This window comes from Chiloscyllium punctatum, chromosome X (assembly GCF_047496795.1).
Source record: "Chiloscyllium punctatum isolate Juve2018m chromosome X, sChiPun1.3, whole genome shotgun sequence".
Lineage (NCBI taxonomy): Eukaryota > Metazoa > Chordata > Chondrichthyes > Orectolobiformes > Hemiscylliidae > Chiloscyllium > Chiloscyllium punctatum.
The window spans coordinates 10474353-10488149 of NC_092791.1; the positions used below are offsets into that span (position 1 = coordinate 10474353).

General features: G+C 45.6%; 1 protein-coding gene across 1 annotated transcript in view; it reads right to left on the bottom strand.

Moving 5' to 3' along the window:
• Nucleotides 1-2163: 2163 nt before the first annotated feature.
• LOC140471253 (nuclear receptor subfamily 4 group A member 1-like) overlaps nucleotides 2164-13797 on the bottom strand; it is a 55207-nt gene continuing 43573 nt past the window's right edge. Inside the window, exons 4-7 of the mRNA XM_072567215.1 lie at nucleotides 11583-11746; nucleotides 10182-10384; nucleotides 6825-7003; nucleotides 2164-5157 (exon numbers count right to left, since the gene is read on the bottom strand). Coding sequence (XP_072423316.1) covers nucleotides 4901-5157; nucleotides 6825-7003; nucleotides 10182-10384; nucleotides 11583-11746 — 803 coding nt within the window. The 3' untranslated portion in view covers nucleotides 2164-4900. The remainder of the gene's footprint in view (nucleotides 5158-6824; nucleotides 7004-10181; nucleotides 10385-11582; nucleotides 11747-13797) is intronic.

The window sequence follows — 13797 nt, forward strand, 5'->3', positions numbered from 1 at the left end:
AGTGGACAGCGAAGAGGGTTACCTCAGATTACAATGGAATCTTGACCAGGTGGGCCAATGGGCTGAAGAGTGGCAGATGGAGTTTAATTTAGATAAATGCGAGGTGCTGCATTTTGGGAAAGCAAATCTTAGCCGGACTTATACACTTAATGGTAAGGTCCTAGGGAGTGTTGCTGAACAAAGGGACCTAAGAATGCAGATTCATAGCTCCTTAAAAGTGTAGTCGCAGGTAGATAGGATAGTGAATAAGGCATTCGGTATGCTTTCCTTTATTGGTCAGAGCACTGAGCAGAGGAGTTGGGATGTCATGTTGCAGCTGTACAGGATGTTGGTTAGGCCACTTTTGGAAAATTGTGTGCAATTTTGGCCTCCTTCCTATTGGAAGGATGTTGTGAAACTTGAAAGGGTTCAGAAAAGATTTACAGGATGTTGCCAGGGTTAGAGGATTTGAGCTACAGGGAGAGGCTGAATAGGCTGGGGCTGTTTTCTCTGGAGCGTTGGAGGTTGAGGGGTGACCTTATAGAGGTTTATAAAATCATGAGGGGCTTGGATAGGATAATTAGACAAAGTCGGTTCCCTGGGATGGGAGTCCAGAACTAGAGGGCATCAGTTTAGGGTGAGACGAGAAAGACATAAAAGGGGCATAAGGGGCAACTTTTTCACACAGAGGGTGGTACGTGTATGGAATGAGCTGCCAGAGGAAGTGGTGGAGGTTGGTACAATTGCAACATTTAAAAGGCATCTGGGTGGGTACATGGATAGGAAGGGTTTGGAGGGATATGGGCCAAGTGCTGGCAAATGGGACTAGATTAGGTTAGGATATCTGGTTGGCATGGACAGGTTGGACCGAAGGGTCTGTTTCCATGCTGTACTTCTCTATGACTCTATGATCAGGTAACATCCTGGTAAATTTCCTCTGCTCCAGACCAGGCAACATTCTGGTAAAGCTCCTCTGCTTCCAGGCCAGACAACATCTGATCCTTGGTGCTTCCCAGGGTGCTATTGTTCATCATGGATTCCCTTGCCTTCTTTGCCCAGAGGAGCACACTGACTGCATTCACCGTTGCTCGACTAAAAATAATGCACTTTACTGAAATGGTGCAGTCAGGCAATTTCATGTTCGCATCTGAAAGGCAGGTGTCAGCAGTAAGATCATATAACATATCCAGGTGGCAGGACAGACCAGAAATGGTGAAAGCAGGTCCAGGCCAGTGAAACCACTATTATAATACTTAGGAGGCGGATGGGGGTGGGGGGGGGTATTTGTAGGATTCAAGGGATGAGCTCAACTCCGAGCCCATGAGACAACAATTTTCCTTCCTGCCCTTGGGCTGTGCAACTTCTGGAGGCTTCTGTCCACCATATGGGACCCTCAGTACATCTATGGTCTGTTCAGAGCCACATTATGCACACTTGCTTGAATTCAGCAAAGCCTTCTCAGAGCTGTATTCCTATACCCTCCCCCATCCTCACTCTGTCTCAAGGCTTATAAACCTTATCGCAGCTCAATGATCCAACCGGAGAGATTCCTGGCTCAATTACTGAAAGCCATGCTGACTTTCATTAATGCTCGTTGGACTGCGTTTGGGAGGGGGAGCAGCAGGCAGTGCCTGATCACATGTTAATGGACCCCAATATCCCCTCGGGCACTGATCCTCTGAAAGGCCCAACTCTCATACACTTAGACAACGATAAACTGCAGATGCTGAAGATCTAAAGTAACACCAGAAATTTGCTGGAGAAACTCAGCAGGTCTGGCAGCATCTGTGGAGAGAGGGAGAGACAGACAGACAGACAGAGTTAACATTTCAAGTCCAGTGGCCCATCCTCAGAATGGGGTCACTGAACTCGAGACATCAACTCTGTTTTTCTCTCTCCACAGATGCTGCCAGACTTGCTGAGTTTCTCCAGCAAATGTGTGTAGCTGTCTCACATTCTGTTCATTGCTTGGCACACTGGTCAACCTGCAGTGGTCCCTGACTCACCTTGGTAGCTGCCTCCTGCAGTTCATGCTTTTCATGCAACAGCATGCCAATGTGACACTGGGCATTGCACTCAGGCAGGCAAAACCTGCTGCTGGTAGCCTTAGCTGCAAGCTTTCATTCTTCGCGCACGTTATATGTGATACGCAAGAAATCCAAGGAAGCCTGGCTTTGTGCTCAATCAGGCCTTTTATTGGGATATGGACGAGACTTAATGTTTAAGAATGCGTGCTACACCAGGGAGGATGGTTCAGAGCAGTGCTGGAATAGATAAAAGCTTTTATTAGCACTAACTCCACAAGTGACCCCACGCACAATTTGTGCACAGAACAGATGTGACAATGGGAGAGATTGCTTTCAGAGAGGACAGGTTTTTTTTAAACATCAAGCTAGACATCTTGACGTCATACCCTCACATTGGAAAAAAAATTGGTTTAAAAATATATATTAACAATAGAAAAGTATATGCATTTTGCAACATCTTACATTTTCTCCTAGATTACAAAGTCTTATTATCATAAGCAGGTTGACCTCAATAGGGAGCAGCTGAAGTACCAATGTGGCATAGTGGGGTCAGTGGTTACGAAAAACAGAAACTGTTGAAAATCTTCCACAGGTCAGGCAGCATCTGTGGAGAGTTAATGTTTTGGGTTCATGACCCTGATAAGATCGGTCAGCATGGACAAGTTGGGCCGAAGGGCCTGTTTCTTTTTTGTATGACTCGATGAGATGGCACAGATGCAAAACGCAAACTTGGTTTACCACTCTGCACAGAGGTTGCCACACACATTCAGGAATTCCAGCATTTTCTGCTTTTCTTTCAGATTCTCAGCATCCAGAGGGTTTTGCTTTCACAATGTTGGGCACGCCATTGCTCCAGGATTTCCAAAGCCTTGCCATTGTGGTTCTCTCATTCTGAACCCCAACCCCTGCAGGCGTTCGCAAATATGGTCCGCATTAAAAGCCTGGTTGAAGTCTAAAAGTGCGGCTATAACTTTATACTTGAGCTGCCCCATTGTAAAGGTCCGAATCCCGAAGCAGAAGAGACCAGTTTTGCAAACCTAGAAGCAAGCCTTAAACGTGTACACATGAGGGTTCAATACCATGACGACACATTGTGCATTGAATTCGACCATTTCCTGGAAACATCAGAATCAAACACCTTCTGTACAATAATGAGTGGTAAGGCACTGTCAACATAGTCTGAGTTTTTTTTTAAACCAATATAAAATATACACATTTTCATTCTGGCATCAGACGTGTTAAGTACTACAATTTATTCAGTGCTCCTTGTTTGAGATTAAAGCATATTATTCCCAGTCATAATACTCTCACTATACGATAAAATCAGACAATTATTCCCTGCCACGACAGTACAATACATCTCTTTCACCCTTGCTCCCTCACAAGGTCAACCAGTCAATAGACCAATTGATTTGAACCTTTTGTCATATGGGTGACCATTAACTGAAGCCAGGAATAACCGCTTGAAAACGTTTACAGTCCATTTAAGGAACCAAAGAACTCATTGGTGGATGTGACCAATATGGGTTTCTGCTATAGCTAAGGAGCCAACTCATAGCAAGATTAATGAAAGGACTCGTAGACCACACTCTCCATCTCAACTGCCATTGTCACCATCTCTGCCTGCCCCAATCTCCCCTCCAACTCAACCCATAAAGTGCCTGTTTCCATTGGGACAAGTGGCTTTGCTCTCTCATGCACAAGTCTCAGAACCCTTCCTTGAGGGGTTACTACAAACTGAAATTGATCCACTCTTAGTTCCAGGATTACATTTTTTTTCATTCATAGGACTTGAGCATTGCTGGCTGGGCCCAGCATTTACTGCCCATCCCTAACTGCCCCTTGAGAAGGTGGTCGTGAGCTGCCTTCTTGAACCACTGCAGTCCATAGGGTGCAGGTCTACCCACAATGCTGTTAGAGAAGGAAAACATATCTTAACAAGACAAATAACCTTTTTAACACACCCAAGCTAGTACCATTAAATTGTGTCATATTGCATGAGTGTAGTCTTCATAACTGGAAGTGTCACAGCTTCCAGTCAGGGCTGTGTGCTTCTTCAGTACTGCCTTATTTTTTATTTTTGCTAAACCATAGTGTCAAATATTCATGCAGAATACATTTGTGACATTGTTTAAGGTTTAGTCCGTCACACTTCAGGCTTCTCAGTCCTGACTGTCCAGGTCTGGCCTTGAAAGAACCTTTTGAAGATTGACTTATCACACTGTTCACAAATATTGTCCTTTCAAAATCCATCTCAGATAGCTTTACTCTTTCCAAAGATGACTGGGTTGCACACGGTATTCCTACATCTGACATATTATTACAAATCCAGCCAGACAGATAAAGAACATATCCATTTTCTTAGATAAATGATGGCTGAAATAAGTTCAGTCTTGACTTTTCCCATTTGGCCCAAAGACCATGTTCCTTGACTCTCATTTGTGATTCTTTAGCTGTGATAGATGACTATAATTGAGAGTGTACAACACAGAAATGGCATCACATTGCATTCATTCTTAAGTTTAGGATTTAGGGCCATGACATATGGGACAGAGGGAGAGAGTGTCTCTAACCAGTGCTAATATCTTCTCTGAGAATATCTGATCTCCCAAGTTTGTGAAAGCTCAGAGAAGCTGCATGGTTAGATTGCTTTGTAGAAACTGCAATGTAGCAAAGGGACATTTTTTTCTCCAACAATCTGTAATGCTGAATAAAATAAAAACAGCATGTTTGAAAAACAGCAAACCCAATTAGCGCATAGCGTATTTGTCCATTTCCTGAAGCCATCCAATTTTGGAACGGGTTCCAGTGTAAGTTGAACTCCCTGCTCATACTGCAACATCAAAGATGATGGCTGGGGTCCAGTTCAACAGTCACACAGCTTGGCAGCTTCTCTAGAAAGGCAACGTGTCCAAGAATAGCTTATCGACAATGGCAGGTGGAGGAACCAGGTCAGCGAGTTTCAGGTAAAAAATGCGTTGCAGTCCTTGTGTACAGAGTGTGCACAGTTCTGGCAGCTTGCCCAGAAGCTTGGATAAGTAGTTTGGCCGCATCTGCTCACCTGCACTGGATGTGACATGGTCTTTCAGGCACGTTATTATCTTGGTCTGCAGGTCTTCGACCTTCTTGGGTTCTTTTAAGCCGTGCCGGTCTGAAACATCGTAAAAACCATCACAAGCCCATGAAACCAGTTTACAGAAATGGATGAATAAACAACAAAGCAAAACTTTACAACTCAAGGATCATGTGAGCAACTATCACCCACTTGGAGGAAAATCCCCCCCACACTCACATGACGATAGATTATTTTTATTTCAATCTAAAGATAGAGGGCAGATTGAGAAGCAGCTTTTTTGCTAGGATCCCTGCACACCACCCACTGTCTCAGGCACCCCCCACACACCCCCTCCCCGCCCTGCTTCACCAGGGAGGATCTTAGGTACATATGCCCCCTAGGCTGTCCCATAGTTCCCTAATTCCAAGAGGAAGAGGTCTGAGGGGCCTGTGGCCATAATTGGAGAGGAGTACTGGGCCAAGGGAAACAGAAAATGCTCAATAGATTTAAAGAGGAAAGATAACTAAAGAGTTCTGGTATTGTATTTACCCTGAATTCTTTTTGGTGATATAATTTAAGAGAACCATGTTGATAAATTGGGGGCACACATACTGGTATCATATTGGCTAGCCATGGTTGAAGGACTCCCCAGACTTCCTGGTTTAGAGCCAAAATTTCCCAAAATCCCAAGAGCTACCACTGGCAACGAAGAGTTGCTGATCTTCACTGTATGCTATTTCAGGCACTCTGAAAGTCTGTCTTCGAGGGAGGTGGCTGCATAGGCAAGCTGAGTGCAAGAGCTAGGGGTAGTTACAACATGCAATGGAGCTGCTGTGGATAAGAGGTGAATGACTCCAAGCAACTTGTGGTTACGATCAAACCGAGGTCATTGCTCAAACTGAACTGCTGCCTCATTTCACATTTCAGCTGCTTTATAAAATTTTATCCTGTGGAGTTTGAGAACCTTGTATAATAAGGTCCAACAATTATCAGGCTTATTATTCAAAACATTTAGTTTACAATATCAAGAAAGTACTCCAGGACAAATTGATGAAGTGAAAGCTGATTATTTCTTTATTTAAGTGATGCAAATCCCTGGAGTCAGTTGTGAGCCTCATCATTTGCTGAGCTGCAGGTGATTCGTCCCTGACTTACTTTGTGAACGGGATTTCCCTCAATACTGTGCAGCATTGTCTGTGTCTCTCCGCAAGTACAGAAGGTTGTTTGTAGTGAGGCCTCAATAATGGACATAGGCTGCACAGGGGCCCTGGCTCATTCTGAACCTCTGTAGCAAGGACCACGCTCACTGTGGGGGTGCAAAAACCTGCCATTACAGATCTGTCACACGAAATGTCTTCGCGACTTCCCTTGCTTCTCATGCCTTGATCGCAAAGGTAGATCGTGTTCAGGAAGCATGCTCCATACAGAGCTGTGTAGCGGTAAGTGAGATACAGCAGAGATGATTTCAGCTAGCCTGTGCAACTTCATTGTAGTCAGAAGAGAGGGGAAGTATGTTTGCAAAGACAGGAACTCAGGGGAGGGGCATGCTGAGCAGAGAGGTCTCATTTATGATGTGTCTATTACTCTTGCTGAAGGCGAACGATATATTTGAGTCAAAAACCAGAGACCCTTGACAATGATGCCTCTTTAAAGGGAAAACAGGCAGGGAAAGTGTTTCTGGGTGGCAGCTTGCTCAGGATGAGGGACACCACAGTTAGAAGAAGGCCCTCACCGAGAAAGTCTGAACGAAAGGACAAACTCACCTGTTATGACAACCAACGCTGCAAGGCAGGCGAAGCTGGACACATCAATCTTCATCCGCTGCAGGGTGCCAGAGAAGTCAATGATAGAGTCAATCCATTCGCCAAAGCCGCGCACACATTGCTGACGGTGGAGGACGATGCCACTGCAGAAGATCAGCTTGCCTTCGTCAGGGCTGGACCTGCAAGTAACATGTAAACACAACCTCTCAATATTCAAGCCAATCGATCTTCCTGTCTGTCTTGGACTAACAGAAAAGGGGGAACAAAAATAAAATAAATCAGTTACTCCACTTAAACACAGAATTCATTGCACACTGATAGACTTTTACTACCCGCACAACAAAGGCACGATGTTCATTCCCCCATAATTTCTAGGACTATTCCATTGAGGATATTGCGATTGAGTGCCACTTCTGCTTTGAGCAGCTCTTCGGCCAGGACTGACCACATTGGAATTGTTGGTACAAAAGAGTGGAGGAACACACTTCCCATTCTTGATGGTTATCCTGTGACTACAAGGCTGCGTGTGTATACATGTCAGTTTGAGGGCAGGATTGCAACCAGCTTTAATAACGTCTACAACCAGGTGGCCCACCAACACATGACCTGGCCATTATTGCATCACAGTGTATGGAAGCTGTGCATAAACTGCTTGCTCTTCCTACATGGAAACTGGAATGACACTCCTTTTGTATGAAGCAATTTGGGATGTCCTGTGGTTATGAAAGGGGCTACATAAATGCAAATTCTTTCTTTAACACTAAGAAGGACTAGGAAGAACAGGGATAGTTAAACTGCATGGTGGCTCAGTGGTGAGCACTGCTGCCTCACAGCAGCAGGGACTCAGGTTTGATTCCAGCTTCGGGCTACTGACTGTGTGGAGTTTGCACATTCTCTGTGGGTTTCCTCCCACAGTCCAAAAATGTGCAGGTTAGGGTGGATTGGCTGTGCTAAATTGCCCATAGTGTTCACAGATGTGCAGGCTAGGTGCGTTAGCAATGGGAAATGCAAGGTTTCAGGAAGACAGTGGGGAGTAGATCTGGTGGGATGCTCTTTAGAAGGTCAGTATGGCCTGTTTCTACACTGTAGGGATTTTATGCCATCACCATGGGCCTGTGCACCATACACACCAATGTAAAAGACAATGTTTGTACTGAGTTGGCATTGGCAAGGATCTGATGGGCATTTGGTCAGAGTATTCAGTGGAGGGGTTGGGAGGTCATGTTGCAGCTATACAGGACATTGGTTAGGCCGCTTTTGAAATACTGTGTGCAATTCTGGTCTTCCTGCTTTAGGAAGAATGTTGTGAAAACTGAAAGGGTTCAGAAAAGATTTACAAGGATGTTGCCAGGGTTAGAAGGTTTGAGCTACAGGGAGAAGCTGAATAGGCTGGGACTGTTTTCCCTGAAGCATCGGAGGCTGAGGGGTGACCTTATAGAGGTTTATAACATCATTAGGGGCATGGATAGGGTAAATAGACAAGGTCTTTTCTCTGGGGAGGGGGAGTCCAGAACTAGAAGGGCACAGGTTTAAGGGGAGAGGGGAAAGATTTAAAAGGGACTGAGGAGGTAACTTTTTCATGCAGAAAGTGGTGCATGTATGGAATGACCTGCCAGAGGAAGTGGTGAAGGCTGGTAGAATTACAGCATTTAAAAGGCATCTGGATGGGTATATGAATAGAAAGGGTTTAGAGGGATATGGGTTAGGTGCTGGCAGTGGGATCAGATTAGGTTGGGATGTCTGATCAGCATGGACGAGTTGGCCCATTTGATCAAGATCCTGTTGTAATCTGAGGTAATCTTCTTCACGGTCCACTGCACCTCCAATTTTGGTGTCATCTGCAAACTTACTAACGATACCTCTTATATGGAAACAGATCCCTTATAAGGTCCATACACCCCACCAGCCCATTCCCAACACCTTCCCTTGCCACCGCAAGAAGTGCAAAACCTGCGCCCACACCACTCCCCTCGCCTAAGGCCCCAAAGGATCCTTCCACATCCAACAGAAATTTACCTGTACCTCCACTAATGTCGTCTATTGTATCTGTTGCACCCGGTATGGTCTCCTCTACATCAGGGAGACGGGACGCCAACTTGCGGATCATTTCAGAGAACATCTCTGGGATACCCACAACTACCAACCTCACCGCCCAATGGCTGAACAGTTCAACTCTCCCGCCCACTCCATCAAGGACATGCAGGTCTTGGGCCTCCTCCATCGCCAGACCATTACCACCCGATGCCTGGAGGATGAATGCCTCATTCCGCCTTGGGACCCTGGAACCACACGGGATTAATGTGGATTCCAACAGGTTCCTTATTTTCCCCTCCCCCCCCCACTTTATCCCAGTCCCAAGCCTCCAACTCGATACCATCCTCCTGACCTGTCCATCACTTTTCCCATCTATCTGCTCCAACTCCTCTTCAACCTATCACCTTCCCCACCTTCATCTACCTATTGCATTCCCAGCTACCGTCCCCACAGCCCCTCAAACCCCCTCCCATTTATCCCTCAGCCCCCCGGCCCACAAGCCTCATTCCTGATGAAGGGCTTATGCCTGAAACGTCAATTCTCCTGCTCCTCGGATGCTGCCTGACCGGCTGTGCTCTTCCAGCACCACACTCTCGACTCTGATCTCCAGCATCTGCAGTCCTCACTTTCTCCTAGACCCTTCAGTCCAACCAGTCCCTGCCGACTGTAATCCCAAACTAAAGTAGTCCCACCTGCCTGCGCCTCACTCATATCGTTCCAAACCTTTCCTATTCCTGCACTTATCCAAATATCTTTTAAACATTGTAACTGTACCCACATCCACCACTTCCTCAGGGAGTTCATTCCATCCATGAACCACTCTCTGCATAAAAAAATTTCCCCTAATATCTTTTTAAAATCTTTCTCCTCTCACCTTAAAAATATGCCCCCTAGTATTGAAATCCCTCACCCTAGGGAAAAGACACCTACCATTAACTCGATCTATATCCCTCATGATTCTATAACCTTTATGAAGTCACCGCTCAACCTCCCATGCTCCAGGGAAAGAAGTCCCAACCCTGTCCAGGCTCTCCTAATAACTTAAACCCTCAGTTCCCAGCAAAATCCTGGTAGATCTCTTCTGAACCCTCTCCAGCTTAATAATATCCTTCCCATATCAGGGCAACTGGACACAGTACTCCAAAAGAGGCCTCACCAATTTCCTGTACAACCACAACATGACGTCCCAACTCCTGTACCGAAAGGTCTGAGCAATGAAGGCAAGCGTGCTGAACACCTTCTTAACCAGCCAGTCTGTATACAAAGAAAAGAATGGAGGCAGCGAGGTCCTTCCAGATGGGGCTATTGTGTTCCCATACTGACCTGTAGGCTAACCGGAGGATGAAGAGCTCAAGGAAAGCAGATTCCAGTAGTAGATCCTGATCTTCCTTAGGCAAACCATTGAATCCCGGAATCTTCTCCGCCCACTTGCGTATCATTTCCATCGAACCAGCCAACAACTCGTAAAATTGTCGGATATCTCCAGCCTCGTCTTCCTGTGACTGATAAACGCTGGATTCCTGGAACTGTAGCAGACATTGTAACTCAATGGGAGAACATTTCTGCTGAAGAGAACAACTATTTTCTTTTATAACTGGCAAACAAAAGTACGGAATTTTGGCTTAATTTAGAGTGAGATTTCTCTGCAAAGCATACTATTGACCACCATCAATCAAGCATTTGACTTGTACAAATCTATCTGACATTTCGGGCTTTGTATGTTGATTGGCATTCTATTATTAGACAGAGAATGCATGCTGCTTTCGGATCATATTTACTCCAGGCTTGGATGGGAAACACAGAAGTGACCGCTCAAATCATTTCTGAAGACAAATTGCACGCTTGCACAAGTAAAGTTGGCGCCAGGCTTTTTTTTTCCCTTTTCGCGCAGAGCCACGCATTTGCTGCCTTTCGATTCTTTGCGCCCCTCCAGATGACTATTTGTTGAGGTGAATGTGAATGACATATTCACCTCAAATGAATATGTATTAATTTTTAATATGTATTAATTTGGAGTAGAACTGCAGGTAAGCAAACGGCCTCCTGGCTGGCGGGGTGGGGGAGGGGAAGAGTTATGGGCTTTTTTTAAGGAAAGGGACATTTTAAGTCAATTCACTATATCGGCTTCCCATTGCCACTTATAACCTTCCAAATAAGCAACCTCACACACGCAAAAAACCAAATGACACATGTCGGACCATCATTTCCATTTTAAGACGCAACTCAACACTGTTGACGGGTGATAGAGCAAAAGAGGCCTGAAATTGTAAGTCATGATTTGGAGATGCCGGTGTTGGACTGGGTGTACACAGTTCGAAATCACACAACACCGGGTTATAGTCCAACAGGTTTATTTGGAAGCACTAGCTTTCATAGCGCTGCCCCTTCATCAGGTGGTTGTAAGTTTAGCATTCGTGCTGTGGCTCAATATAAATAACCAATGTTGTCGTTGCTGTCGCCCATGGGCCCTGACATGCCCTTGGCAGGGTTTTCCTGGCTGAGTGGCCTCTGGGGCTGCCTGATGCCCACAGCTCACTGGTTCGATGAGGCCTGGGCCTACGTGGTTGCATGCACGTAGAGAGTCAAACATTGGGCCTGATGATTGGCAAATAAGTCAGAAGAATTTCACTGGATTTGCAAATGGATTTAAATGCTGCCTCCTCCTCCCCAATACAAACAGTTTCCTTTTTAAACCCTTCAACTGTTTTGCCGTCTCATATTTACCTTGGAATAATCTAGATTAGACATGATTGGGTTGGAATCAATATGTGCCCTGACCAGCGCTGTGATGAGACTAACTGGAACATTTGAGGGCGTGGCTTCTTGAACACTCTTTGGTTTGGATGGAAGTCGACCTCTGCGACCTTTCAGGCTGTCTGTGCGGACCACTGGAAGATTAAAAAAAAGTTAGAGTTTCTTTTAAGCCTCTTGGGCCTCTTGCCATTGGAGCTAGCGGTTGCAAAATAAAAAGTTAAAGGAGAAATTTTGAGAGTTTGTGCAAGTGTGCCTACTTCCAGTGCCTCATCAAGTTCCTCATGCACATAAAGTGCTGTTAGACAGTTGCACGCAGACTTGAGGTGAGCCTATTTCTTTTCTTTATTAAGGCCTTTTGGTAATAAGCAATTCTTTGGTTTCATTTTCTGCGCTGGGTGCATTTGTTACATCCAATAATAAAGGCTGCTGCAAGAGCAACAGAGAAGTGCTGGGAAGAGATTATCTGCTAATAATCTGCTCCTTCAACAGCTCCTGTGTTTGCTCTCTCTCCTAAACTGACCCTCCACCTGGACTTTGAAATTTGACTCCAAACAGTTCAACTCCATCTCTATGTCACTTCTCCATCTATTTCTGACCAGGACAGGTCTCTCCTCATGCTCTCTATCTCGATATTACCCAATGTCTGTTCACATGCACTTCCTGGTAATGTTCTAGACCTGAGCCTGTTACAACCATCTCTCTTTGTAACTCTTGATCCTTTATGCCCCTATCTTTTGCCCATTCATGCCAACCTTTCATTTCTCCACCCTGCCCATGCTGCCTCACAAGCTCCTTATCACAACTCCTTTGCTTTCCAGCTCACTGCTGCGCAAGGCTTGAATCTGCTCTGCACAAGTCCATAGCTTCCCCGTATCCCCTCACAAGACTCAGCCAAGGGGTACGCCAATTGCCTGAGTCTCCTTACTTACTGACTTTCACAAGGCCACGAATAGGAGGAGATGGCCATTCAGCCCCTCAGGCCTGCTCTACCATTCAATCGAATCATGCTTCTGCCTTAACATCACTTTTGCACCTACGTATCCCCTGAGAGGCCAAAAATGAGTTTATCCCAGTCTTAAATGATAGATCATCCACATCCCTCTGCAGTAGAGAATTCTAATAATTCACACCCCACTCTGAGTGAAGAAATCTCCTGATCTCAGCCCGAAATGATCATCCCCTTACCCTGAAACTGTACCCGCTCCCATCGTGTTCGAGATTCTCCAGCCAGGGGAAAACAACCTCTCAGCATCGACCCCATCAAGACTCTTCAAACTCAAATCTGTCTCATTCTGCTAAACTCCAGAGAATGTCAACCCAATTTAATCAGTCTCTCATCATAGGACAACCCTCTTATCTCAAGGATTGATCAATTGAATCTTCGCTGTCCCACCTCGGATACAAGAGTATACCTCTGTAAATCTGGAGACCAAATCTACACCACACCATTCCAGATGTGGTCTCAGCAAAGCCCCGTGTAATAAAAGCAAAGCTTCTTGTGCTCCAGACCCCTTCGACGAAGACCAACATGCCATTTGACTTCCAAATTGCTTGTTGTAACTCCAGGCTTCCTTTCTCAACACTCAAGGAGGGTAAACCTCAAAAACTCATTCCCATGCATCCTGCACCCCCGCTCACTCACCCACCCCCACCACTGCCAATGGACTGACAACCACTGTGCCTCTCTGCAGTTCCCTTCACCCAAACATCCAATCAGGTTTGCTCCCCCCCCCCCCCCCCAGCTACAGGAATGAAATGACTCCAATCAAAATCTCGCTTGCAGCCACTGACATCTTCCTCCGACACCCTTTCATCACCTGGTCTAAATAAGTGTTGTTGTTTGATTCCATTTTTACTCATCCTTTCAGAGCCACAGTATCGCCAACAATGCTTTCTCCTTCTGCCCCATTCCAACATAAGGAGGCCATTCAGCCCATTGAGCCTGCCTTGCTGCGCCAGAATTCAATCACGGCTGATGTGTATCTTAACTCCATTTGAGCTGCCTTGGTTCCCTATTCCCTCATACCTCATCAAACAAAGATCTACCAATCTCAGTTTTGACATTTTCAATGACTCCCAACTGTAACAGCTTCTTCAGGGGGGTCGTGGAGGAAACGACTTTCAGATTTCGAACCAACAATTATGTGACAAAGGTGTTTCCTGACATCAGCCCTGAACGGCCTGG